Source organism: Poeciliopsis prolifica, unplaced genomic scaffold, assembly GCF_027474105.1.
Source record: "Poeciliopsis prolifica strain line A6 unplaced genomic scaffold, Auburn_PproV2 SCAFFOLD068, whole genome shotgun sequence".
Classification (NCBI taxonomy): domain Eukaryota; kingdom Metazoa; phylum Chordata; class Actinopteri; order Cyprinodontiformes; family Poeciliidae; genus Poeciliopsis; species Poeciliopsis prolifica.
In genome coordinates this window covers 250,959-271,018 of record NW_026562443.1, presented here as the reverse complement: position 1 = coordinate 271,018, position 20,060 = coordinate 250,959, and the positions used below count along the sequence as shown (strand labels likewise).

Here is a 20,060-nt window from a genome sequence, read left to right as displayed (position 1 = left end):
GATACAACACAAATGCTACGGCAAAAGGGAGGAACCCGGATGTCAGGACTGTGGGGACTTAACTACAAGTCCCCACCCAGTGAGGGGATACACGGCCCCAATGAGCAAAACAGAGCTGAACGAGACAGCTGCTGACCTGAGAGAGAGAATCATGACCCGAATGACAACCAGGCCTCCCCGGCGCCAATTACAACGGCTGAGTGAAGTACCATCTGAAAGTCTCATTGAGAATGTGAATGCAGCATTGAGAACGATCCCTACCAACACCATAACAGAAACCAATGAGCTGATCTACAACTCAGCATCAGTGATCCTTGAGATACTTGGCTATAAGCAACCATGAGACCCAATACCCACCATGGAAAAGACGGTTAGAGGCTAAAATCAAGGTAACAAGGAGGGAAGTGAGCCAACTGTCAGAGCTCCACAAGGGTGCAATGAAAAGACCAGTACCCAGAAAGTACAGGCAGATGCCCATACCTGAAGCACTCGAGACTGCCAAACAGAGGCTCCAAGCCTTGTCCAGCCGCCTAAAGAGATACACAAGGGAGAATGAATCCAGAAGGATTAACCGGCTCTTCTCTCACTCAACCAGCTAAGGTGTACTCTCAATGGCAGGGTAACAATAACAACAGAGCAGACCCACCAAGGCTGGAGACGGAACAATACTGGAAAGGCATATGGGAAAGGGAGGCGTCCCACAACAGCAATGCACAGTGGCTGATCTCTCTACGAGAGGACCACAGCAACCTCCCTGAGCAAGCCCCGGTAACCATCACTGTGACAGATGTCCAAGAAAGAGTCTCAGGTATGAAAAACTGGACAGCACCAGGGCCTGACATGATCCATGCCTACTGGCTAAAGAAACTCACTGCTCTCCATGAGCGAATGGCAGCCCAAATGAACCAGCTGCTACAAAGTGGGACTCACCCTGAATGGTTAACTGAAGGGCGGACAATCCTAATCCAGAAGGATCCATCAAAGGGTCCAGTCCCACCCAACTACCGACCAATAACCTGCCTCTCCACAACCTGGAAGCTCATGTCAGGCATCATAGCGGCCAAGATAAGCAAACACATGGATAAACACATGAGCACGGCACAGAAGGGTATCGGTGTAAATAGCAGAGGAGCCAAACACCAACTCCTCGTAGACCGCACAGTTGCCCGAGACTGCAAAACCCGACACACCAACCTGTGCATGGCTTGGATCGATTACAAGAAGGCCTCTGACTCAATGCCACATACTTGGATCATTGAATGCTTAGAGATGTATAACATCAACAGGACTCTGAGAGCCTTCATTGCAAACTCGATGAGGCTGTGGAAAACCACCCTTGAAGCCAACTGCAAACCACTTGCACAAGTGTCCATCAAATGTGGCATATACCAAGGAGATGCTCTATCCCCGCTACTGTTCTGCATAGGCCTGAACCCCCTCAGCCAAATTATCAACAAGACTGGCTACGGATACCGACTCAAAAACGGGGCCAACATCAGTCACCTTCTCTACATGGATGACATCAAGCTGTATGCCAAGAGTGAGCGAGACATCGACTCACTGATCCACACCACCAGGATCTACAGCACTGACATTGGGATGTCATTCGGACTAGAGAAATGTGGTCGGCTGGTCACAAAGAGGGGAAGGTCATCCACACAGAAGGGGTCTCACTCCCAGAAGGAACAATAGCAGACATAGAGGACAGTTACAAGTACCTAGGTATACCACAAGCAAATGGCAACCTCGATGAGGTCACAAGGAAAGGAGCCACAGCTAAATACCTCCAACGAATAAGGCAAGTCCTGAGAAGCCAGCTCAATGGCAAGAACAAAATCTGTGCGATAAACAGCTATGCCTTGCCAGTAATCAGATACCCTGCTGGAATAATTAGCTGGCCAAGGAGGAGATAAAAGCCACAGATATTAAGACCAGAAAGCTACTAACAATGCATGGAGGGTTCCATCCCAAATCCAGCACCCTGAGACTGTACACGAGCCGCAAGGAAGGAGGCAGAGGACTAGTGAGTGTGAGAACCACTGTCCAGGACGAAACAACTAAGATCCATAAATACATCAGGGACAAAGCCTCAACAGACAATGTGCTCAGTGAATGTCTCAGACAACAGGGAACGGAGGTTGAGGTGCCAGAGATACCATCATGGGAGGACAAACCCCTACATGGATGTACCACCAGCAAATAACCCAAGTGGCTGATATCAGTAAATCCTACCAATGGCTGGAAAAAGCTGGACTCAAGGACAGCACAGAGGCCCTCATCCTGGCAGCCCAGGAACAGGCCCTAAACACCAGAGCAATAGAGGCCCAGATCTACCCACCAGACAAGACCCAAGGTGTAGGTTGTGCAAGGAGGCCCCTGAGACAGTCCAGCACATCACAGCAGGGTGCAAGATACTGGCAGGGAAAGCGTACATGGAGCGACATAACCAAGTGGCAGGCATAGTGTACAGAAACATCTGTGCAGAATATGGACTGGAAACCCCAAGATCAAAGTGGGAAACACCCCCAAAGGTGGTGGAGAACGCCAGAGCTAAGATCCTGTGGGACTTCCAGATCCAGACAGACAAAATGGTAATGGCGAACCAACCAGACATTGTCGTAGTGGATAAACATCAGAGGAAAGCCGTTGTGGTAGATGTAGCAATACCAAGTGATTGCAACATCAGGAAAAAGGAGCACGAGAAACTAGAGAAATACCAGGGCCTCAGGGAGGAACTGGAGAGGGCCTGGAAGGTGAAGACCACAGTGGTGCCTGTGGTCATCGGGACCCTCGGGCAGTAACCCCCCAAACTGGAGCAGTGGCTACAACAGATCCCAGGAACAACATCAGACATCTCAGTCCAGAAATGTGCAGTCCTTGGCACAGCCAAGATACTGCGCAGGACCCTCAAGCTCCCAGGCCTCTGGTAGAGGACCCGAGCTCAGAGGATAAGAATTTAAGATAATTTTGAGCAAAGTTTGGTGAGTGTTTGAATACATTTCAGCACCAAATTTGAGTTTTCGAGATGATTAAAAAAAGAATTTCTTCAGATACGATAGGCCTTCACAGCGCTTCGCCTAATTCAGATAACAGTTTACATTTTTGATCAGATTATTTTTCTTTTTTATGTAGTACTTTTATACCAAACTGCTCTGAGACAACATTGTCCTCACTTTATTTTGAACTTTGGAGAATTAATCACTCCATATTTTCATGCTCTCTTCTCAAATGATCTCATGCTCCCTTTGGCTTTGCTATTTAGATGGCTGCAGTATTTTGCTTTTGCTGTCATATTTTATTGTATCATTAGACCAGAAAAGAATTAGCAGAGGCTTGGAGGCCATGGCGCTATCTATGACCTGTGATTCACTCAGGCCTCTTATAGAGCAAGAACACCAAGAGGGAAGGCCAGACCCTGACCTCATTCAGAGGAGACCCTTCTGCAATGTTCAGCTTCAGGATGAAAACCAAGTCAAAACATTTTATTTTATGATCTTATCTCAGGCTGCACAGTGGAACAGTTGGTAGCATTCTTGCCTTGTAGCAAGACTCTCCTGGCTTCAATACAGGATGAAAAAAGCAATATTCTAACATTATTCTAAGCTTATTTAAAAACCTGTCTTGCTGATCATGATTTCAAATTGTATTGACACTTCGGTCAATCTCCATCCTTTTGAACATGTTGCAGTTCTTAAACTTTAAAACTTGCTTGACTTTGTTCATATTTTCCTCTAGTTGGATGAGTCATACATTGTAGCTATGATGATCACTCCAGCATGAACAGCATGCTGATTCTGTTGTGGGTTCTGGTTAGTACTGCAGGCTGACTATTCCATCCTCTCCACTCACAGTTTGTGGAGTTTGATAAATCCTACTCATACAAGTGGAATTTCCTCTTGATATTGCTGCTCATTGGCATTGTCTGCAATGATGAGAAGCCCTGTTTTCTGAGTGAGGTAATGCACACCATCATACTGCAACAAACAAATATTATTTATCATTTGCCGATAGAGTTTGGCAGATTTCTAATGGCTAATACATATGATTAATTTCTTTAAACATAGGTAACGCCACTTTCCAATTTAAAACTAAGAATTATTACAAACAAAGTTAGCAAAAATGTATATGCAAATTTTCATACTTTTTGTAAAAACTATAAGTAAACCTTATATATAAGATGGTTCAATTGCCTATATGCCAAGAACTTCCATTTTTTAGCCTGACTGAACACTTCCGACACGCAGACAACAATATGTTAGCAATTGCTCCTCAGTGGTTGCAGGACTATTAATGATGCTTATTGACCCTTTGCACATGATATCACTGTCTTCGAAAATTGACGGACATAAAAAAATGTATGTGCTCCTGTAAAGCCTACCAAAAAGCCCACATCTGGTAGCTTAATGTCGCTTTTATTTAGTTGAGTTTGCAGTATAAATTGTTACAGGATGCAAAGCAATCGGCTTCACAGACAAGGGTGAAAACCAAATTTGTCATTTTATTGTAGAACTTTTAACAAGGAAAGATACACTCAGACATAATGACTGGAGGCAGCTGTTGGAGAATGGTCCAAAAAAGAGAATATATCCAGTGAGCGGTAGTTCTTTGGGCACAAATGTCTTGTTGATTCCAGAGGTCAGAGGAGAATGGTCAGGCTGGTTTGAGCTGATAGAACGGCAACAGTAACTCAAATAGCCACTTGTTACAACCAAGGTATGCAAAACATTTTATGCACAAAAAACTTTGGAGCATGTGGAAATGTCTGTTGCTGTTTATTGAGGACATTTCATAAAGAAAATATCTGCACTGCCTCATATTTATTTTACTGTGTACATTTTTCATGATCTTCAGCTGTAACTTCTCTAACGTCTTCAGTGTGGCTTTAGTGTGAACCCTTCTGGTGCTAAATTCTAATAAAAGACTGTGGACAATATCTCCATGAGCCCCAATAATATGCCTCCACCTTTCTGCTTATTTCTTGTGCCACCCAAGGAAACATTTGGCTTGTTCTGCAGAGGTTGAAACATTCTAAGTTGAAATTTTAAACAGAGCTTCAAAGAGAAAAACACACTGACTGCTGCCCCTATGGTTAGAATGATAAAGCTTACTAAAGGTTTGTGTTATTATGCTAACCAATAGTAAGCATGACAATAATCTAAACACGGCTTATTGCTGTGCTCCATTTAGACAGGAAGTCAGACCTGAGGGTGACATCACTCCCAATGTAACTGTTCCAGCTGAAGGTCTGAAAACCAGTGGGATTTGAAGGTTGCTGAGTTCAATGAAAAATCAAACTGTGTACAGGAATACAAACATTTGCATAGTGGTTGAAACATAAGTTGAAATAAATAGAACTTCAAAGAGAAAACACACCACAGCCCCAGACAAACAGTTAAATTGGATTTTGTTAAATATAAACGCAGCTCCTTGAAAAATATGTGAAAAAGCAATTCAAACCAAACTAACATTGTGTGAGTGAATAACTTAGATACATTTGATTTATCCTTCCACCACTGTGATCCAGGATTTCAGAAGTAGACTGATTCATATTCATGATTTTGTTGTGTGAATTCTCAGCCATCAACAAACACTCAGTGTTTGATGTTTGTTTATTTGAAGAATATATTGAATGCATTAATGCCACTTGCTGTGTTGATAGGAGTACCTGAAAACCCAGTGATGTCTTGTGATGCAGGTGTTGAAGGGATGTAAGAAGCTGACCATGTTAGTGTGCTCAATGGGTTGCATCCCAGGAGGCTACATGACCAACCAAGTGTACAGCTGGCTGGACCCTCAGGGCCGGAGTGTATCTCCACCACCTGATAGCCAGGAGGCCGACCTGAGGCAAGGACACAGCATGGAGGAGAGGACGGTAAGACCAATGACTGTGTCTTGCTCATTTGGAAATAAAAATTACAATCTAGTTTAAATACATTACCATATGTCGAATCATGCTAATGTTTGTCCTCCACTGTGACAACAGTCAGCTGAACACATTCACTGTCTAAGGACAATTTTGATTACCTTTTTTACAGAATGAGTTTGTCTTCAAAAAGTCACAGTGGCAAAGTCATGCACCACAGGCCTTTGACTGAACCTCGAGAGAAGATTTACACAAAGTGACTCATCTGAAAAATACACCAATGATCACTCTTGTCATGGTGTGTTGGAGTTGGACCTAAATGACAATGACAAAACAAAAAAATTATACCAAAACACCATTGAGAATGTAAGAAGCCAGAGCAGAACAAAAAAATAACAGGAACAATAAGGAAGTAACAGGATAAGGCAGGATTAAATAGAGGAATCAGCAAAGGCTATGAGTAAGAGAAGGGTTTATATGCTGAGAGGGTGAATGCTGGACCAAAAGACCTGGGCTGATGAACTACCGGTAATGGATCACAGGTGTGACGGGAGAGAGCGGAAGGGAAACCGAGGAGAGAGTGAAAGAGAGAATGACAGAAGGGATGGCAGAGAGTGCACAACAGGGGAATTAGGAATATTTTTTTCTATTAGAGGCATTGGATGTATGAATTATCTGTAACTGTTTCACTTGTGGACTGATACATTTAAAAAACAAAACAGGTTCCAAATAACATGTTTGATGAGTCAATTGAAGCAGAGGTCAGAAGTGAAACCATTTTCTTTGACACAGTGGTGATAAGGTCACAGTTTGCATTATGTAAGATTTTGCTTCCTAGAGATTTTGACAATATCTGCAAAATGTATTTTTAGAAGTGTATAATTATGTATACGTATAGAAACACAATCTTTCTGCATAGGAGATGAACTCAGCTACAGTGCTGGCCACATGTACTGGGAACTGTAAATGGAAAATGGAATGGGAAAAAAAGCTTTAAAATACATAGTCTTTCATTGAACTAGAAATAGGTCACACAAACCCCTTTGAATAAATATGTGTTTGTTTTATTATTCAAAATCACTGGTTTCACAGTTGTTTGCACACTTTGTACAACCCCATTTTGTGGTTGTCTTTACAACAACAATTAACATGGTAGAATAACACAAAGTGAAGGATCTTTTACTGTTTCTGTTTGCTCAGTTCCTGTAAATTAGGGACGTCCGATGTCAATCCTCAACACACCTGAATATAATGTTAGAAGCGTCTGCACAACACTGACATGCTGAGGAGGTCATTACAACCAGGGTGTTGAACCAGGGAAAGAGAAATAAAACATGCAGGATACTGGCCCCTGAGCCCTGACTTGAACACTTCTGCTGTAGATCCCCTAGACCAGAGGTCGGCAACCCAACATGTTGAAAGAGCCATATAGAACCCAAAAAACAAAAAAACAAATCTGTTTGGAGCCGCAAAAAAGTAAAAGCCTTATAAAAGTATAAGGCTTATAATGAAGGCAAAACATGCTCTAGGTGTTTATTTTAGCGTTTTATCAAAATGACTAAGTGTATACATAATTAGTATTCATGATTAAATGCTTATTTTCCCTGCAGTGCGTCCTGGAAGGAATGACGCAACACGTGACTCTTCTGTTGTACGATGGTGCTTTATGTTAACCTTCTGGCACAATATGAATGTATTTACAAAATTAAAGAAACACAATAAAGAAATCATATTTTTTAAAATCATTTTTATTATGAAGAGCGACAGGGAAAGTGTCATTTCCCCAGCTTTTGGAACACGGAAAATCTGCCCCCATATGCAGTTTGCATAAGGAGGATCGCTCTTTGTGAATAATCACCGTTAAGCGTGTGATCAAAAAAACAACAAACAAAGTGTAATAAAACGGCAGCCTTTTGAAAACGTAAAGTATATAAAATTGAATTAATAGAGTTTAAGTTCAATTTCTGTGGAAATGCAAAGTAAGGCAGTGCATTAGTAACACATAGCAGCTTCCTCTTCTCTTCTGACACGCAGCCATGAGCAACACGACCTGAGCAACGACACAAAATAATATCGCTAAGTGTCATTTTAAATGTATACTGATGAAAACTATTGTATCGCTTATTTATGTATGTTTTCAGTTTTTTATTTTTTCCAAAAAATTTGTAGGTTCGGCTTTTATTAAGGTGCGCTCCGGAAAGTACGGTACTCTTTTAAAAGTTATTTGACAACTTGTCGCTACAGCGCAAACATTCAGGCAATTCTTCCACACTGGCAACGAATGCAGACAATTCGGTCCAAGAATTGTAAAAATGAATGTTTCTTCTTCACATTTTTATAGCATTGGAAAACGTTAAGAATGATTGTGTCGTGTTTGTCCTAATAAAACAAAAAATATATTTTCCACACCCATCTTTTTCCATTTTCAAACATTTTTGATGAAGCTCCAAAGAGCCACTAGGGCGGCGCTAAAGAGCCGCATGCGGCTCCGGAGCCGCGGGTTGCCGACCTCTGCCCTAGACCACAGGTGTCACCTGTTTGACACCCCTGTCTTGCAGTTTTTAGATGTGCCACAGGTACAAAACACTGGAATGAAATGGCTCATTGGCACAGTTATTGTTAGTTAAATTGTTAACTATTGACAATACTGAGAAGTCTGACTGTGATGTCTTCACCACAGGTCAACCTGAATATGGACAACGGTCGCTCTCTGGGTCTGATGATAAGGGGTGGGGCTGAGTACGGACTGGGGATCTACATCACAGGAGTGGACCCTGGATCTGCTGCTCATGTTGGTGAACTCAAGGTATACCTCACTCATTTTATAACTCAATATTTGGTTAATATTCAGAGGTTAAATTTATAGAAAAAAAAAAGCAATTTGAAATTGCTGTTTGGAAGGAATGCAGCTATAAGCAACATGGGAGCTCTTACTCTGGCTGTGTACATATCACATCATTGTCACGATCAACATCTTATTGGATTTTTTACAATATGTGTTTATTCAGATATTATTTTATCTGAAAAAAAAATCAATTTTTTTATTTAACTCTATCCTCTTGAGAACAAGTAGAGCAGTGTAGAAAATCTTGTGAACTAGACACCAGCGCAAGCTATTTTTCATATCTTAAAGGTTAGTATTTTGGTTAAGAAATGGTTAATGGCTTGTACATATATGTCATTTACTTTTCTCTGATTGAACTAGCTTTATTTTCACACTTATCAATAATTTTGTGCCAATCAGGAACAAAAATAGGATGAGCTAAAGCTGGATTTATTAGTGCTGTATGTCAATGCTTTCAAACAAAACTGTCAGTGAGATGGATTACCCCATTTATGCAGGGAGTTGTCTGTTTCTGACAGGGGGTGAAAGGTGGAGAAAGGTCAGGTTAGCATTCACCACAAGGCAAACAAATAAAAATTAATTTATACACTTGCATTCATTTATACACTTGCACTCTAGGACAGTTGAATAATCTAATGTCAAAGGGTCGTGGACAGTATGGAGATATAGCAACCAGAATGCATGTACATAGAATAAATTCAAAGCCCAAGGGTCCAACTCAGATCGGTTTGAACCACAACCTTTTTACTGTGTGGCTGCAGGTTGTGTCCTAGATTTAATGAAAGAAGATTTCTACCTCTGCCTGCGGTCATCAATAATATCTGCAAGAGTACTTGATTTTAGTAACTCCGCAGAGATTTTTGACATTTAAACATCAGAAGCTTGTCTTCTGGTCCCAATACTCACACTGTACCCTCCGGCCCTGGTCTGGTCATAAATCCAGACTGCATTCAGGATGAAAAAGCTCAGTTCCCATTGATGTGATAATCATGTGTGTTTGTGTGACTTTCAATTAAATACAAGTCAATACATGGGTTAAATACATGTCAATGTATGTGTGTACATGTGTGGCTGTGTCAGTTTAAGTGTAGAAATAATTGTGTCTGTGTTGATTGGATATTGACTTAGTGTATGTGAATGAATTTGCCATGTGGAGGTGAAGTGACTAGAACAGTGTAAAGCCTGCAGTCCACAGCAGCAAGAGCAGCACAGACATTCTAGTGGCAGGAAACAAAAAAGGCCACCTTGACACATGGAACCGCAGGCTGCCTTAGTAACTCAATTGCCATGCTGTCTGATGCAAATGTCTAAAGTGTTCAATCTGCTAAAGCAGAAGTTTCCAATTCCAGACCTTGTGGGCTGGTGTACTGCAACATTTTGGTCCGGTCCCAATATTCACACTGTGCCCTATACAGCCACTGCACTCTATGCACCCCCTAAGAAGTGTGTACTCAAAGCGAACAAGGGTTTAAATGTGCAGGTTACAACAACCATATGAAAATTAGAGAATTGGGACTGCACGCCTCTGCATCTCAACTTTGGCATCCAAAATGGTGGACCGATCGCTAATCACGTGTTTGTGCTGCAAAATTAACTACAACAAAGAAACTGATTTGAAATGTACTGTACGGGTATTTTTGCCAAAATCACCGCTGGATTTATTTGGCTGTTCAAATGTGTTTTGTTATAATTTTTTGAATAAAGAGCTTGATCGATTCACACATGTTCAGTTGAGGGAAACAAAAATTATTTCAATACTTTACATTGTGAACACCACCATATTTCCAATGGCAACTTCTTATCATATGATTACTGCCAAAGAATACACACTAAAAGTACTAACATTCAATTGCACAGTTCTAAAGGTAATTCCTCCTGCATGGATTCACCTGAGTGAAGTTGGTCCCCCCACCTTTTTCAAATCAGGCAAAATTGGTGTCAAATGTTTGTGGTACGTTTGTGTTGGTTTGTGCAGCAAAATTTTCATTTGTGCTGATATCATTTTAAAGATGTTAAGAAATGTTTTAGAGATCAACCAGCCCCCCACCTTCTTCAAATCAGACACAATAGGTGTCAATCAACTCGGCTATGTTTGTTCTGGTACTGGTACAAACGCTTGTCACCAAATTGGTTTGATTTCACAAAAGATGGGGGGCTGGTTGACTTTTTGACTTTTAACATTTTATAAATATCTTCAAAGCCAAAGCAGCACAAAACAAAAATTTTTGCTGCACAAACCAGCACAAACAGAGTCAAGTTGATTGACACCCAATTTGTTTGATTTGAAGAAGGTGGGGGCCTGGTTGACCTTTGAGGTCCTCTAGAAACATTTCTTTATATCTTTAAAATGATAGCAGCACAAACAAAAAAATTTGCTGCACAAACCTGCACAGACATAGCACAAACGTTTGACACCAGTTTTGTCTGATTTGAAGAAGGTGGGGGGGCAAACTGGCTACAGAGACAAAAAAAATTTAATAATACATATACAAGGAGCTTTAATTTATTCCCCTCTACCATGAGAAGACAACATTTCTTTAAAAAATATATCTTTTCTAAAGAAAAGAAGAACTAAATACCTTTTTCCATTCCCTCCAAAAATGTATGAAATTAATGTCATAATTATATTTGGTTTTTTCTGGAATAACTTCTGCAAAAGAAATTCATAATAAATATCAATTCCTGTGTGTCTTGTTACTGAGAATTTGAGAAAACCCACTTGTTTTCAATTGTAATTTAACTCATGTTTTTGGAAACATTTTCAAAACTGGATCTTGTACTAAAAATGTATTCCACTTTTAAGTTTTGATATAAAATTTGATCTTCTAACAGGAGATGAAAAGTCAAATTATTACATTAATGATTTAATCCTCTGGCAAAAATTTTTATTCACAAATGCAACTTTCTAAAAATAACCTCAATTTTTTAATAATTTTTAAGTAAAATAATTTTATTCAAGAAAGTGCTTAAATATTGAAACAACACAGAAACCCATAGTGATATGTTAATAGCTTAATTTAAGACTTGAAATTCCTCTTACATTCGGAAAATTTTTTGCTTCTTTCTTCACGGTTAATTTGTGAAATCATTCTTTTTTATGTATTTAGCATATCAAACATTTTTGTCACTGATTTGAACCTTATCATACTACTTTCTTTTCCACAGACAAAAAAAAGCAATATTTCTGCCTTTTAGCTTAAAATGTCAAATGCAGTATGAATTGTGGATAATACATTTTGCTGATTCTGCCTGGATGTAGTCTTAACAGAAGTACTAAAATAGAACCCAAAAAGGGCAGGGCTAAAACCGGGGAATTGGGACACAATATACTCAAACCTTCCAAGGTTTGAGTATGCATTTGAAGGACACAAGGGTTGAAGCAAGGGTGGAAGTGCAACTTTAGGCCATTGCCTCAGTAAGGCTGATGACTTCACCACCATGACAGCCATGCTAACCCAGGCTAAGATATTTTCTATGTGCTTTAAGGTCAATTTCGGCCTCAAAAAACAGGCCACTCTCACTCTGTGCTATTTTTTGTCCTGCCTAAGGCAAGAAAAACAGAAGCCAGCCTTGCTACCTGTAAACAAGTTTCTTTCATCATGATATCACACTGTGTCCTACATAGAAAGAGGACAGCTTTCTAGTTAGAATCTGGTATTATTCAAACTAATTGGGACAACTTGATCTTCTCCACCCCGATCCCCACCCCCCCATCACTGTGCTCCTTCCAGGGACCATACTCAAAGGCATCCAAGGGCCACTCGTTCTTTCCTATGACACGTTATGACACGGTGAAGATACCTATTAATATGTCCTAAATTAGAAAATGAACATAACAGTTTGAACTTACTTTTAAAAATTGAAAATGTTAATTATTTTGTAGTGGATGCATTTCGTAATACATGTTCAATGCATTGTTGAACATTCAGGTAGAATGTCAAAACGCATTCATTGCCCAGCATAGTACCAGAAAAAGATAATGATTTTCACTAAATTATTTTGCTATTTCAGATTACATAAGTCACCACAGCTATTGAGGCTACAGTTTGCTACTGCATTTTCAATATTTACTCACAAAAATTAATCTGCAGCTAACTATATTCAATAGAAGGTATAGCACACATTTGTCAATGCTCGTGTTATAAAATAGGAGCAATATATTAAGAAATGAGTAGCCTGTCATGTGAAACACAAAACCTTCTGATACCCAGGATTACAAACAGCTGACTCAGGTGCAAATGTAAACATTTTTGTAATATTTTGTTAACTGTTTGTTTTTGACAGTAGTAGCTCATAAGAAAATAATTTTACCAAATCTGAATTCATTTCATTTTGATCCAAAAAATATGCTGGGACAAATAAATGTAGGTACTTAAACAATATTTATACTGAGGTTGAGTTAGCAGGTAATTTGTAGTTTGTTTCTGTCTTTGTATGGTTGGTCTCATTTTGTCCTCTCCTGTTTCATTTTGGAGCTTTTTCACAAAACTTTGATGTAGAATTTGATAACAATTTTCTACCATACTGTAACCTAACCTTAATGCTCATTGTTTTAAAACTGTGAGTGAAGGTCATTGTGATACAGAGTCACACAGTTGTTTCTGAAGCATGAAACAATAAAATACACTGATGTCTTTGCATTGTTTTTTGTATAATTTATTTTTGTTATGGTTTCTGAATTGTAATTAGGGAAAACATATAGACCTAAGGTCATCATAAACAGTAAATGTGATTTTTTAAAATAGAAGCTTCTATACTCTAAAACTTTTTAAATTCAAATCTATCCTTAAAAGGGCACAGAACTGATTACAAACAGTGGTTATTTATGAAATATGAAGCCCACTTAAAAAGCGGGGTGTCATTTCATATACCATAAAACACATAAAAAACAGCTCCAGTTCTCCTTAAATAAGAAATTGTTGGACTATTTTCTTTCAGATGAAGAAGATCAAACTACAATTGAAAGAGGAGGGGGTCACCTTAAATCAGTGTAGCTCCTTGTTCAGCAATAGCTTACCACTAGACTGTGTCCAAAGTCGTTATGGTAACCAATTATTGTATTGGAGCCTGGTGTGCATCCAGTAGATGGCAAAGACATAGCAGCCTCTCACTTACAGATTTTCTTGGTGTAGGTGTTCTTATGTGAAGGCTGAGTCGTGCCATCCTTACAGTTAAGTAAACAGGAATTGAAAGCCAGTTGGAGCAATGCCACCTAGTACAACTAGAATATACAAAAAAAAAAAACAGTTTTGCCTAAACAATCAATCAATCAATCAATCAAATTTTATTTGTATAGCACATTTCAGCTACAAGGCATGTCAAAGTGCTTTACATCATAAACACAAAACACAAAGGCATGCAACATAGAATAAAATACCAAGTGTTTTTTTTTCTTTTCTTTTTGTCACGGAATTTAAGCGCCTGTTACCGCCGGACTCCGCCGTTCGTTTAACCATGGGTATTCGTCGGGCCCTGTTGCCCACAACAGGAAAAAAAAAAAAAAAAAACAATTACATACATATCCACAAATACAAATCCATACATATTACATTTCAAATACAATTCTAAACAGGTGCATTTTTACTTGAGATTTGAAGGAAGTCAGGGTTTCCGTTGTTTTACAGTTTTCTGGAAGTTTGTTCCAAATATTTAGTCCATAGATGCTGAAAACTACTTCTCCTCTCTTGGTTATGGTTCTGTGGATGCAGAGCAGACCAGAACCAGAAGACCTGAGAGGTCGGGAAGGTTGATACAACAACAGCAGATCTTTGATGTATTGTGGTGCTAAGCCGTTCAGTGATTTGTAAACTAACAACAGTATTTTAAAATCTATTCTTTGAGCTACAGGTAGCCAGTGGAGGGACTTTAAAACTGGTGTTATGTGCTCTATCTTCCTGGTTCTAGTAAAACTTTTACTAAAACCATGGCAGCGTCCTAAAGATTGCAAAATGTGCATCAGTCTTAAAGGTAAAATGGTGGTGAGGGCCCACTGCTCCAACCTGGAATCCTTCCAAGGTTGACCTTAGATACAGGATGTACCTGCCTCTCACCCGTTGAGCACTGGATATAGGCAACACCAGCACTATTCGCAACCCTTCTAGGGATAAGCATGTAAGATAAAGAATGAATGGAAACCCAGCAGATTGCATCGACTCAGTTTTGCAGCATTCCCTGCTGCTGGACAAGCACATAGCCTTTGCATTGTGTAATTGATTTTAATGCTATCCCTCAAACAGAACATGCATGTAAGCAACAGTGGAGAGGAAATCTCCCATTTAACAGGAAGAAATCTCCAGCCAGGTGGCAGATGGACTTGGAGGAATCCATATTAGACACTGTTTGGCCAAAAATAACTCAAAATATTTATTCTTCATCAATATAACTGAAGCATGTTCAATTCATGGTAGTTTCAGGAATATTTGGACAAACTGTTTGTTTGTCAACATTCAACTCTCTGTTTGGAGTGGTACCAGCAGAGGCTTCCTTCAGCGAACATCAGAGGACTGTGTCAGCTTTCTGCTTTCCACTGGCTAGCAGACTTGTTCTTCAATGGAAGAATCAAGATGCTCTGGTATATGGACACTGGTTAAGGGAGGTCATTAAATATGGAGAAAGTTAGACATACAGCTACGAGGTGTGTTAATAAATTCTACAATATCTGGCAGCAATTCATTTCTCACGTTGAATGAATTTCAGCAGATAAATTTGTGTAATGGTGAAGTGTTGGTCGTTTCATTTATGCACAAACCTGTAACTTGCATAGTATGAACACAAAATGGATACATGTTGGGGTAATAGATACGGTACAGGAGAGAAGGGGTGAGAGGGCTTTCTGTTGTGTGTTTGTGTTTTGTGTGTGGGTGTGTGTCTGTGTGTCTTTATTAGACACATAAGAGGTTTATGTAAAATCAATAAAAAGACTGATTAAAAAATCTGAAGAGTCTGGAACATACATAGTAACACATAAATAACAAAATAAACTACAAATATATAATGGCAACATTAAGACAGGGCATCAATTTTTTTTAATTTATTTTTTATTTAACCTTTATTTCACCAGGAAAATCTTATCGAGATTCAATCCTAGCCCAAGCTGGTAGCAGTCTTGACAAACCAGTGACTGTAGGGATGAAACAGTTCTTCAGTTCTTCATATCATTACAGATCGACCTATTGACATTCATTAATGGATTCAATTACTATGTTACTTCCTGACTTGTAGATTTTGTCCTGAGAATTTATTAATTTTATTCAGAATTATTCAGACATTGATTAATATTTGCTAAACACCTGTGTGGTTTCAACTGTTTAGAGGATTAATGCTGTTCTGTAAAGCTCTTGGAAATGTTCATTGAGAGCAAATGTACATTGAGGAATCTTAGATCTTTCAGTGTATGAAACAAAATGCTGCATCACACACTGGACAGACATTCTGTTACTGGCCAATAAGTTCTCAATACTGAGATTAATAAAGTATATCTATTTTTTTTATCTTGTCTTATTTAAAGAAATGCAGTTTTTCCAGAAACATCTATATCTTTTATTGAATTAGCATCTTACCGGTCTTGGTTTATCTTCTCAGTCCACAGGCTTGCTTACTTCTACAGAATCCAAAAGAATGGTGGGACAGAGACCAGTGCTGCCATGATTGTTTTTTTTTTGCTTGCTTGTTTGTTTTTTATAGTGATGTTTCACACACCGCGTGTGTACATTTGTATCATGCGGCATTACATCTGCGCTACAAATGAAAATGGAAGACATCCATTTTAAGCACTATAATAAAGAAGATATTGTAGACTAAACACACACAAAAACATTAAAGATTAAGAATATTGACAAGTCTCAAACTGTGAGTCCAAGAAGTTTAAAGTCTTTTGAAATCAAATCTAAGTCAAGCTAAATGTAAGTCACTATAAATGCAATTTATGTTTGACTCAAGTATGAGTTTCAAACTCGAGAACCCAACCCAGGCCCCAGCACCACAACACATTTAATGCATTGAGCAAATGAACTGAGTACTTAAGATATGTTTGATATGTGATCCTAAGTTTTGTGATTCTATGATGAAAATTAACATAAGAAATTGTACTGTGTCTCTTGCAGGTGGGTGACCAAATTCTGGAGGTGAATGGTCAGAGCTTTGTCACTATCTCCCATGATGAAGCAGTAAACATCCTCAAGTCAGGGCATCACCTAATGATGAGGTTGAGGGATGTGGGCCGTTTGCCTCATGCACGTACAGTTGTGGATGAGACCAAATGGACCTGTGGTCATGTCATCGCTGAGACCAATGCAACAGCTGGCCTAAATTCTGTCTCACATCCAAGTGTCGGTGCTGTTGTTCATACAAGCATCAGTGCCAGTGGCAACAATACAAGGTAAGTACACTAAGCTAGGCTAAATAATCTTACATTGGAACCACAAGTAGAATTAGATTATAAAGACATGTAACCATTTACGGCCTCAGTTTATTTAAAGTAATATGTAATATGTTTAACTAGTATATCTAAATATTGCTTTGCATTTTAGAGAAACAGTAAAAGAAGACTACCTGCTGAGGACACTGAGAGCTTTAGTAGTTACAATTAGTAACAATCCACAAAGAATAACAATGTTTTTCTCTGCAGCACTGTTGATTTTTGCTTAAATGTACAAAACCACACTTTGTATACCTTTTACAGCTGCTATTCTTCATGAATGTATACTGTAGTTGTTTGTATTTTTGTATACAACATTTGCTTGGTAGTTTCAGGTGTACGTCTGCATGTTTTTCCATTTGTCTGTTACCTTGCTGCTGATACACAAATTTTCCAATTGGAAGAGTAAAGGATTATTTTATTCTTTTGAAACCAACTACTTAATTACGACCAAGCAGTTATTCTGTGGACTATGAAGAAATAATAAGAACTAAGTGAATTGCTGTGCTTTGATCATCTTTTGAAATCTATCAAGGCATTTACTAAATTTCTTTTGTGCTGTGAAGTTGACACTGTTTTTCTACATGCATTACATATATATTTTATATTGTCCCTCTTGCAGACCATCATCTGCCAGAGCCACACCTGTGTTTGGAAAGGTGAGAAAGCAACATTGCTGTTAATTTCTCATGCTACAAATTTATTTCAAACTAAATGAAGTTGGATGCAGATTTTAAACTTAAGCCAGATTAGGGCCGTTGTATACACACACACACACCCACACACACACACATATATTCACATATATATATATATATATATATATATATATATATATATATATATAATTTATTTATTTATTTATTTTTTGTGGCAGTTTGCCAAAATACAGCCAATTATATCAAGGCAGATTGATATAATTGTGATTCATGCACTTTTTACATATAGTTTGAGTTAGGATAACTGCCTGTATTTTGTAGTTAATGATGGATCCATCAGGCACCTGCAGGTTGTATAAAACGCTGCAGGCTTTTAACAAGGGAAGCACCAATCCACTTTTTTCACTCCTGATGCCGATACAGATGTCTGAGATTTAGTATTGGCCGACACTGACACTGATCCAATACAGAAAAACATTACTGAATTGATTTAAAACATTTTCTGTTTGCTGATTTGTTTTTTTTTAAACAGACATAAATTGACTGAATGGCAAACTGATTTGATGACTCTGCACCAGTACAGCACTCTTATAAAATTTATAATTGATAATTGTAGAGTCTTGCAGCAATGTCATCTGGGTCATCAGTAGCTCAGGGCTTTCCCTTATTTGCAAAAAGAAGGGAAAGCCTTCTGTGTATAAAGAAAGGCTTCATACAAAACCTTTGTATAAAGCCACCCAGCGAGAGTGTAGAGTCCTGACATCCATTGAGGCTTCAACAGTAGCATCGACAGTAGCAGAGATGTTGGCGTAGTTATGTTAATCAAAGTTTACACTGTTCATGTTGGATGACTTAAAATAGTTTTTTCTTTCCAAACTGTGCATGATCACATTAAAGACCAAGATGCCAAACTAAACAGGGATGTTTAAGTTATGAATTTAAGTCTAGTTTTTAGCAGAGCTGGAGAATAGAAGTCTTGCCGAGACGCCATCTTGGCTCCCCTCCTCACTTTGTTATAAAATATTCCTTACCCACCAATTTCTTCAGAATTACCTGACCATCAGTTAGTTTTATTGTTTATAATTTTAGTAACAGTTTCCACATCCACCAGTGCCCTCAAGCACTACCCTTGCCTCCTCTGAATGCAGTAACTGAGTTTTCAAGTCTGTTACAACTTATTTTGAATGCCATTAAGTTGTCTTTCAGTAGCATTTTTGCCTACAGAGGGAGATGAGACTGTTAGCATTTAACAGTTCCCTGCCGCTAATGGCTGCATGATTTGGGTTTTCCAGCAGTTTCAGGTGACTTGTCACCAGTTTTGCATGTATTTACTGAGAAAGATGATTCTGATTGTCAGCTGCAGTCCCATGTCGCAGAAGTCACTGTCGATTCTTGACCATAAAAGCGAGAGCTCTTTGTTTCCAAAGTGTTTCAGAGCAGAGATCCGAATAATGTTGGTTCATTTTCATTATCCAGTGAGCTAACGTGGTCTTCAATAAACCAATCACACATGAGTTCTGGCTTTGTGAAATCTGATTTTATTAAATGTAGAGTCTCTTCAAAGATTGGCTCCCACTTTACCACTCTCGCACATTTTTGGCACTTCTATGAATCATTTTTATATTTATATTTAATCTGTCTAACTGATTTTTAATCTCAAAGCAGGGTTACTGTAGTACATTTTTACCAGTCAAGCAACCATGGATCTTTCACTCCTTTGGTGCTTTGGACTTTTCTCACTGAAAAAAAAAATATTTTATCTCAGTTGGCAGGGTACAGAGGGGTTAGCCCACCTGGTGCTCAAGTGTCTCTGGAGCAACAAGCCAACTTGCTGCTGACAGAACAGGAGAGGCAGACCATGGCCTACTACCTGCGGGAGTATCAGCAAGGACACATCAATGTGGAGCCATTGACCATGGCTCTTTCGGAGCTTTTCAACACCCATGCAAAGGTAATGGAGTGTGAGGAGCACCTGACCTGATTCCAATCACAAGCCATGCTCTCTTTCAGTATGCTCTTATTTTATTTTCTGCTTTCATTTCTTATCCAACCTACAGTTGTCCTTGTTGTCTGAGGTCAGGAGTCTAGTGGCTGCTGAGGATCTGGAGGTGTATGACAGGCTGGTGTTGCACCATCAAAGGGAGGCTCATCAGGCCTGGGAAGGTCTCAGAATGCTACATCCATCAGGCCATTGCAGCCATGCAGTTCTTGTAATACATGACGCAGGACAGATCAGCCGTCCAGTGGTAACGCGACTCTCTGTAATACCTGATAATG

At 39.1% G+C, this 20,060-nt stretch overlaps 1 protein-coding gene across 1 annotated transcript in view; it reads left to right on the top strand.

Annotated features, from left to right (window-relative positions):
* whrnb (whirlin b) overlaps positions 1 to 20,060 on the top strand; it is a 68,938-nt gene that overhangs the window by 20,041 nt on the left and 28,837 nt on the right. The window contains exons 2-7 of the mRNA XM_055020511.1: positions 5,696 to 5,872; positions 8,544 to 8,669; positions 16,811 to 17,085; positions 17,747 to 17,783; positions 19,549 to 19,734; positions 19,841 to 20,029. Coding sequence (XP_054876486.1) covers positions 5,696 to 5,872; positions 8,544 to 8,669; positions 16,811 to 17,085; positions 17,747 to 17,783; positions 19,549 to 19,734; positions 19,841 to 20,029 — 990 coding nt within the window. The remainder of the gene's footprint in view (positions 1 to 5,695; positions 5,873 to 8,543; positions 8,670 to 16,810; positions 17,086 to 17,746; positions 17,784 to 19,548; positions 19,735 to 19,840; positions 20,030 to 20,060) is intronic.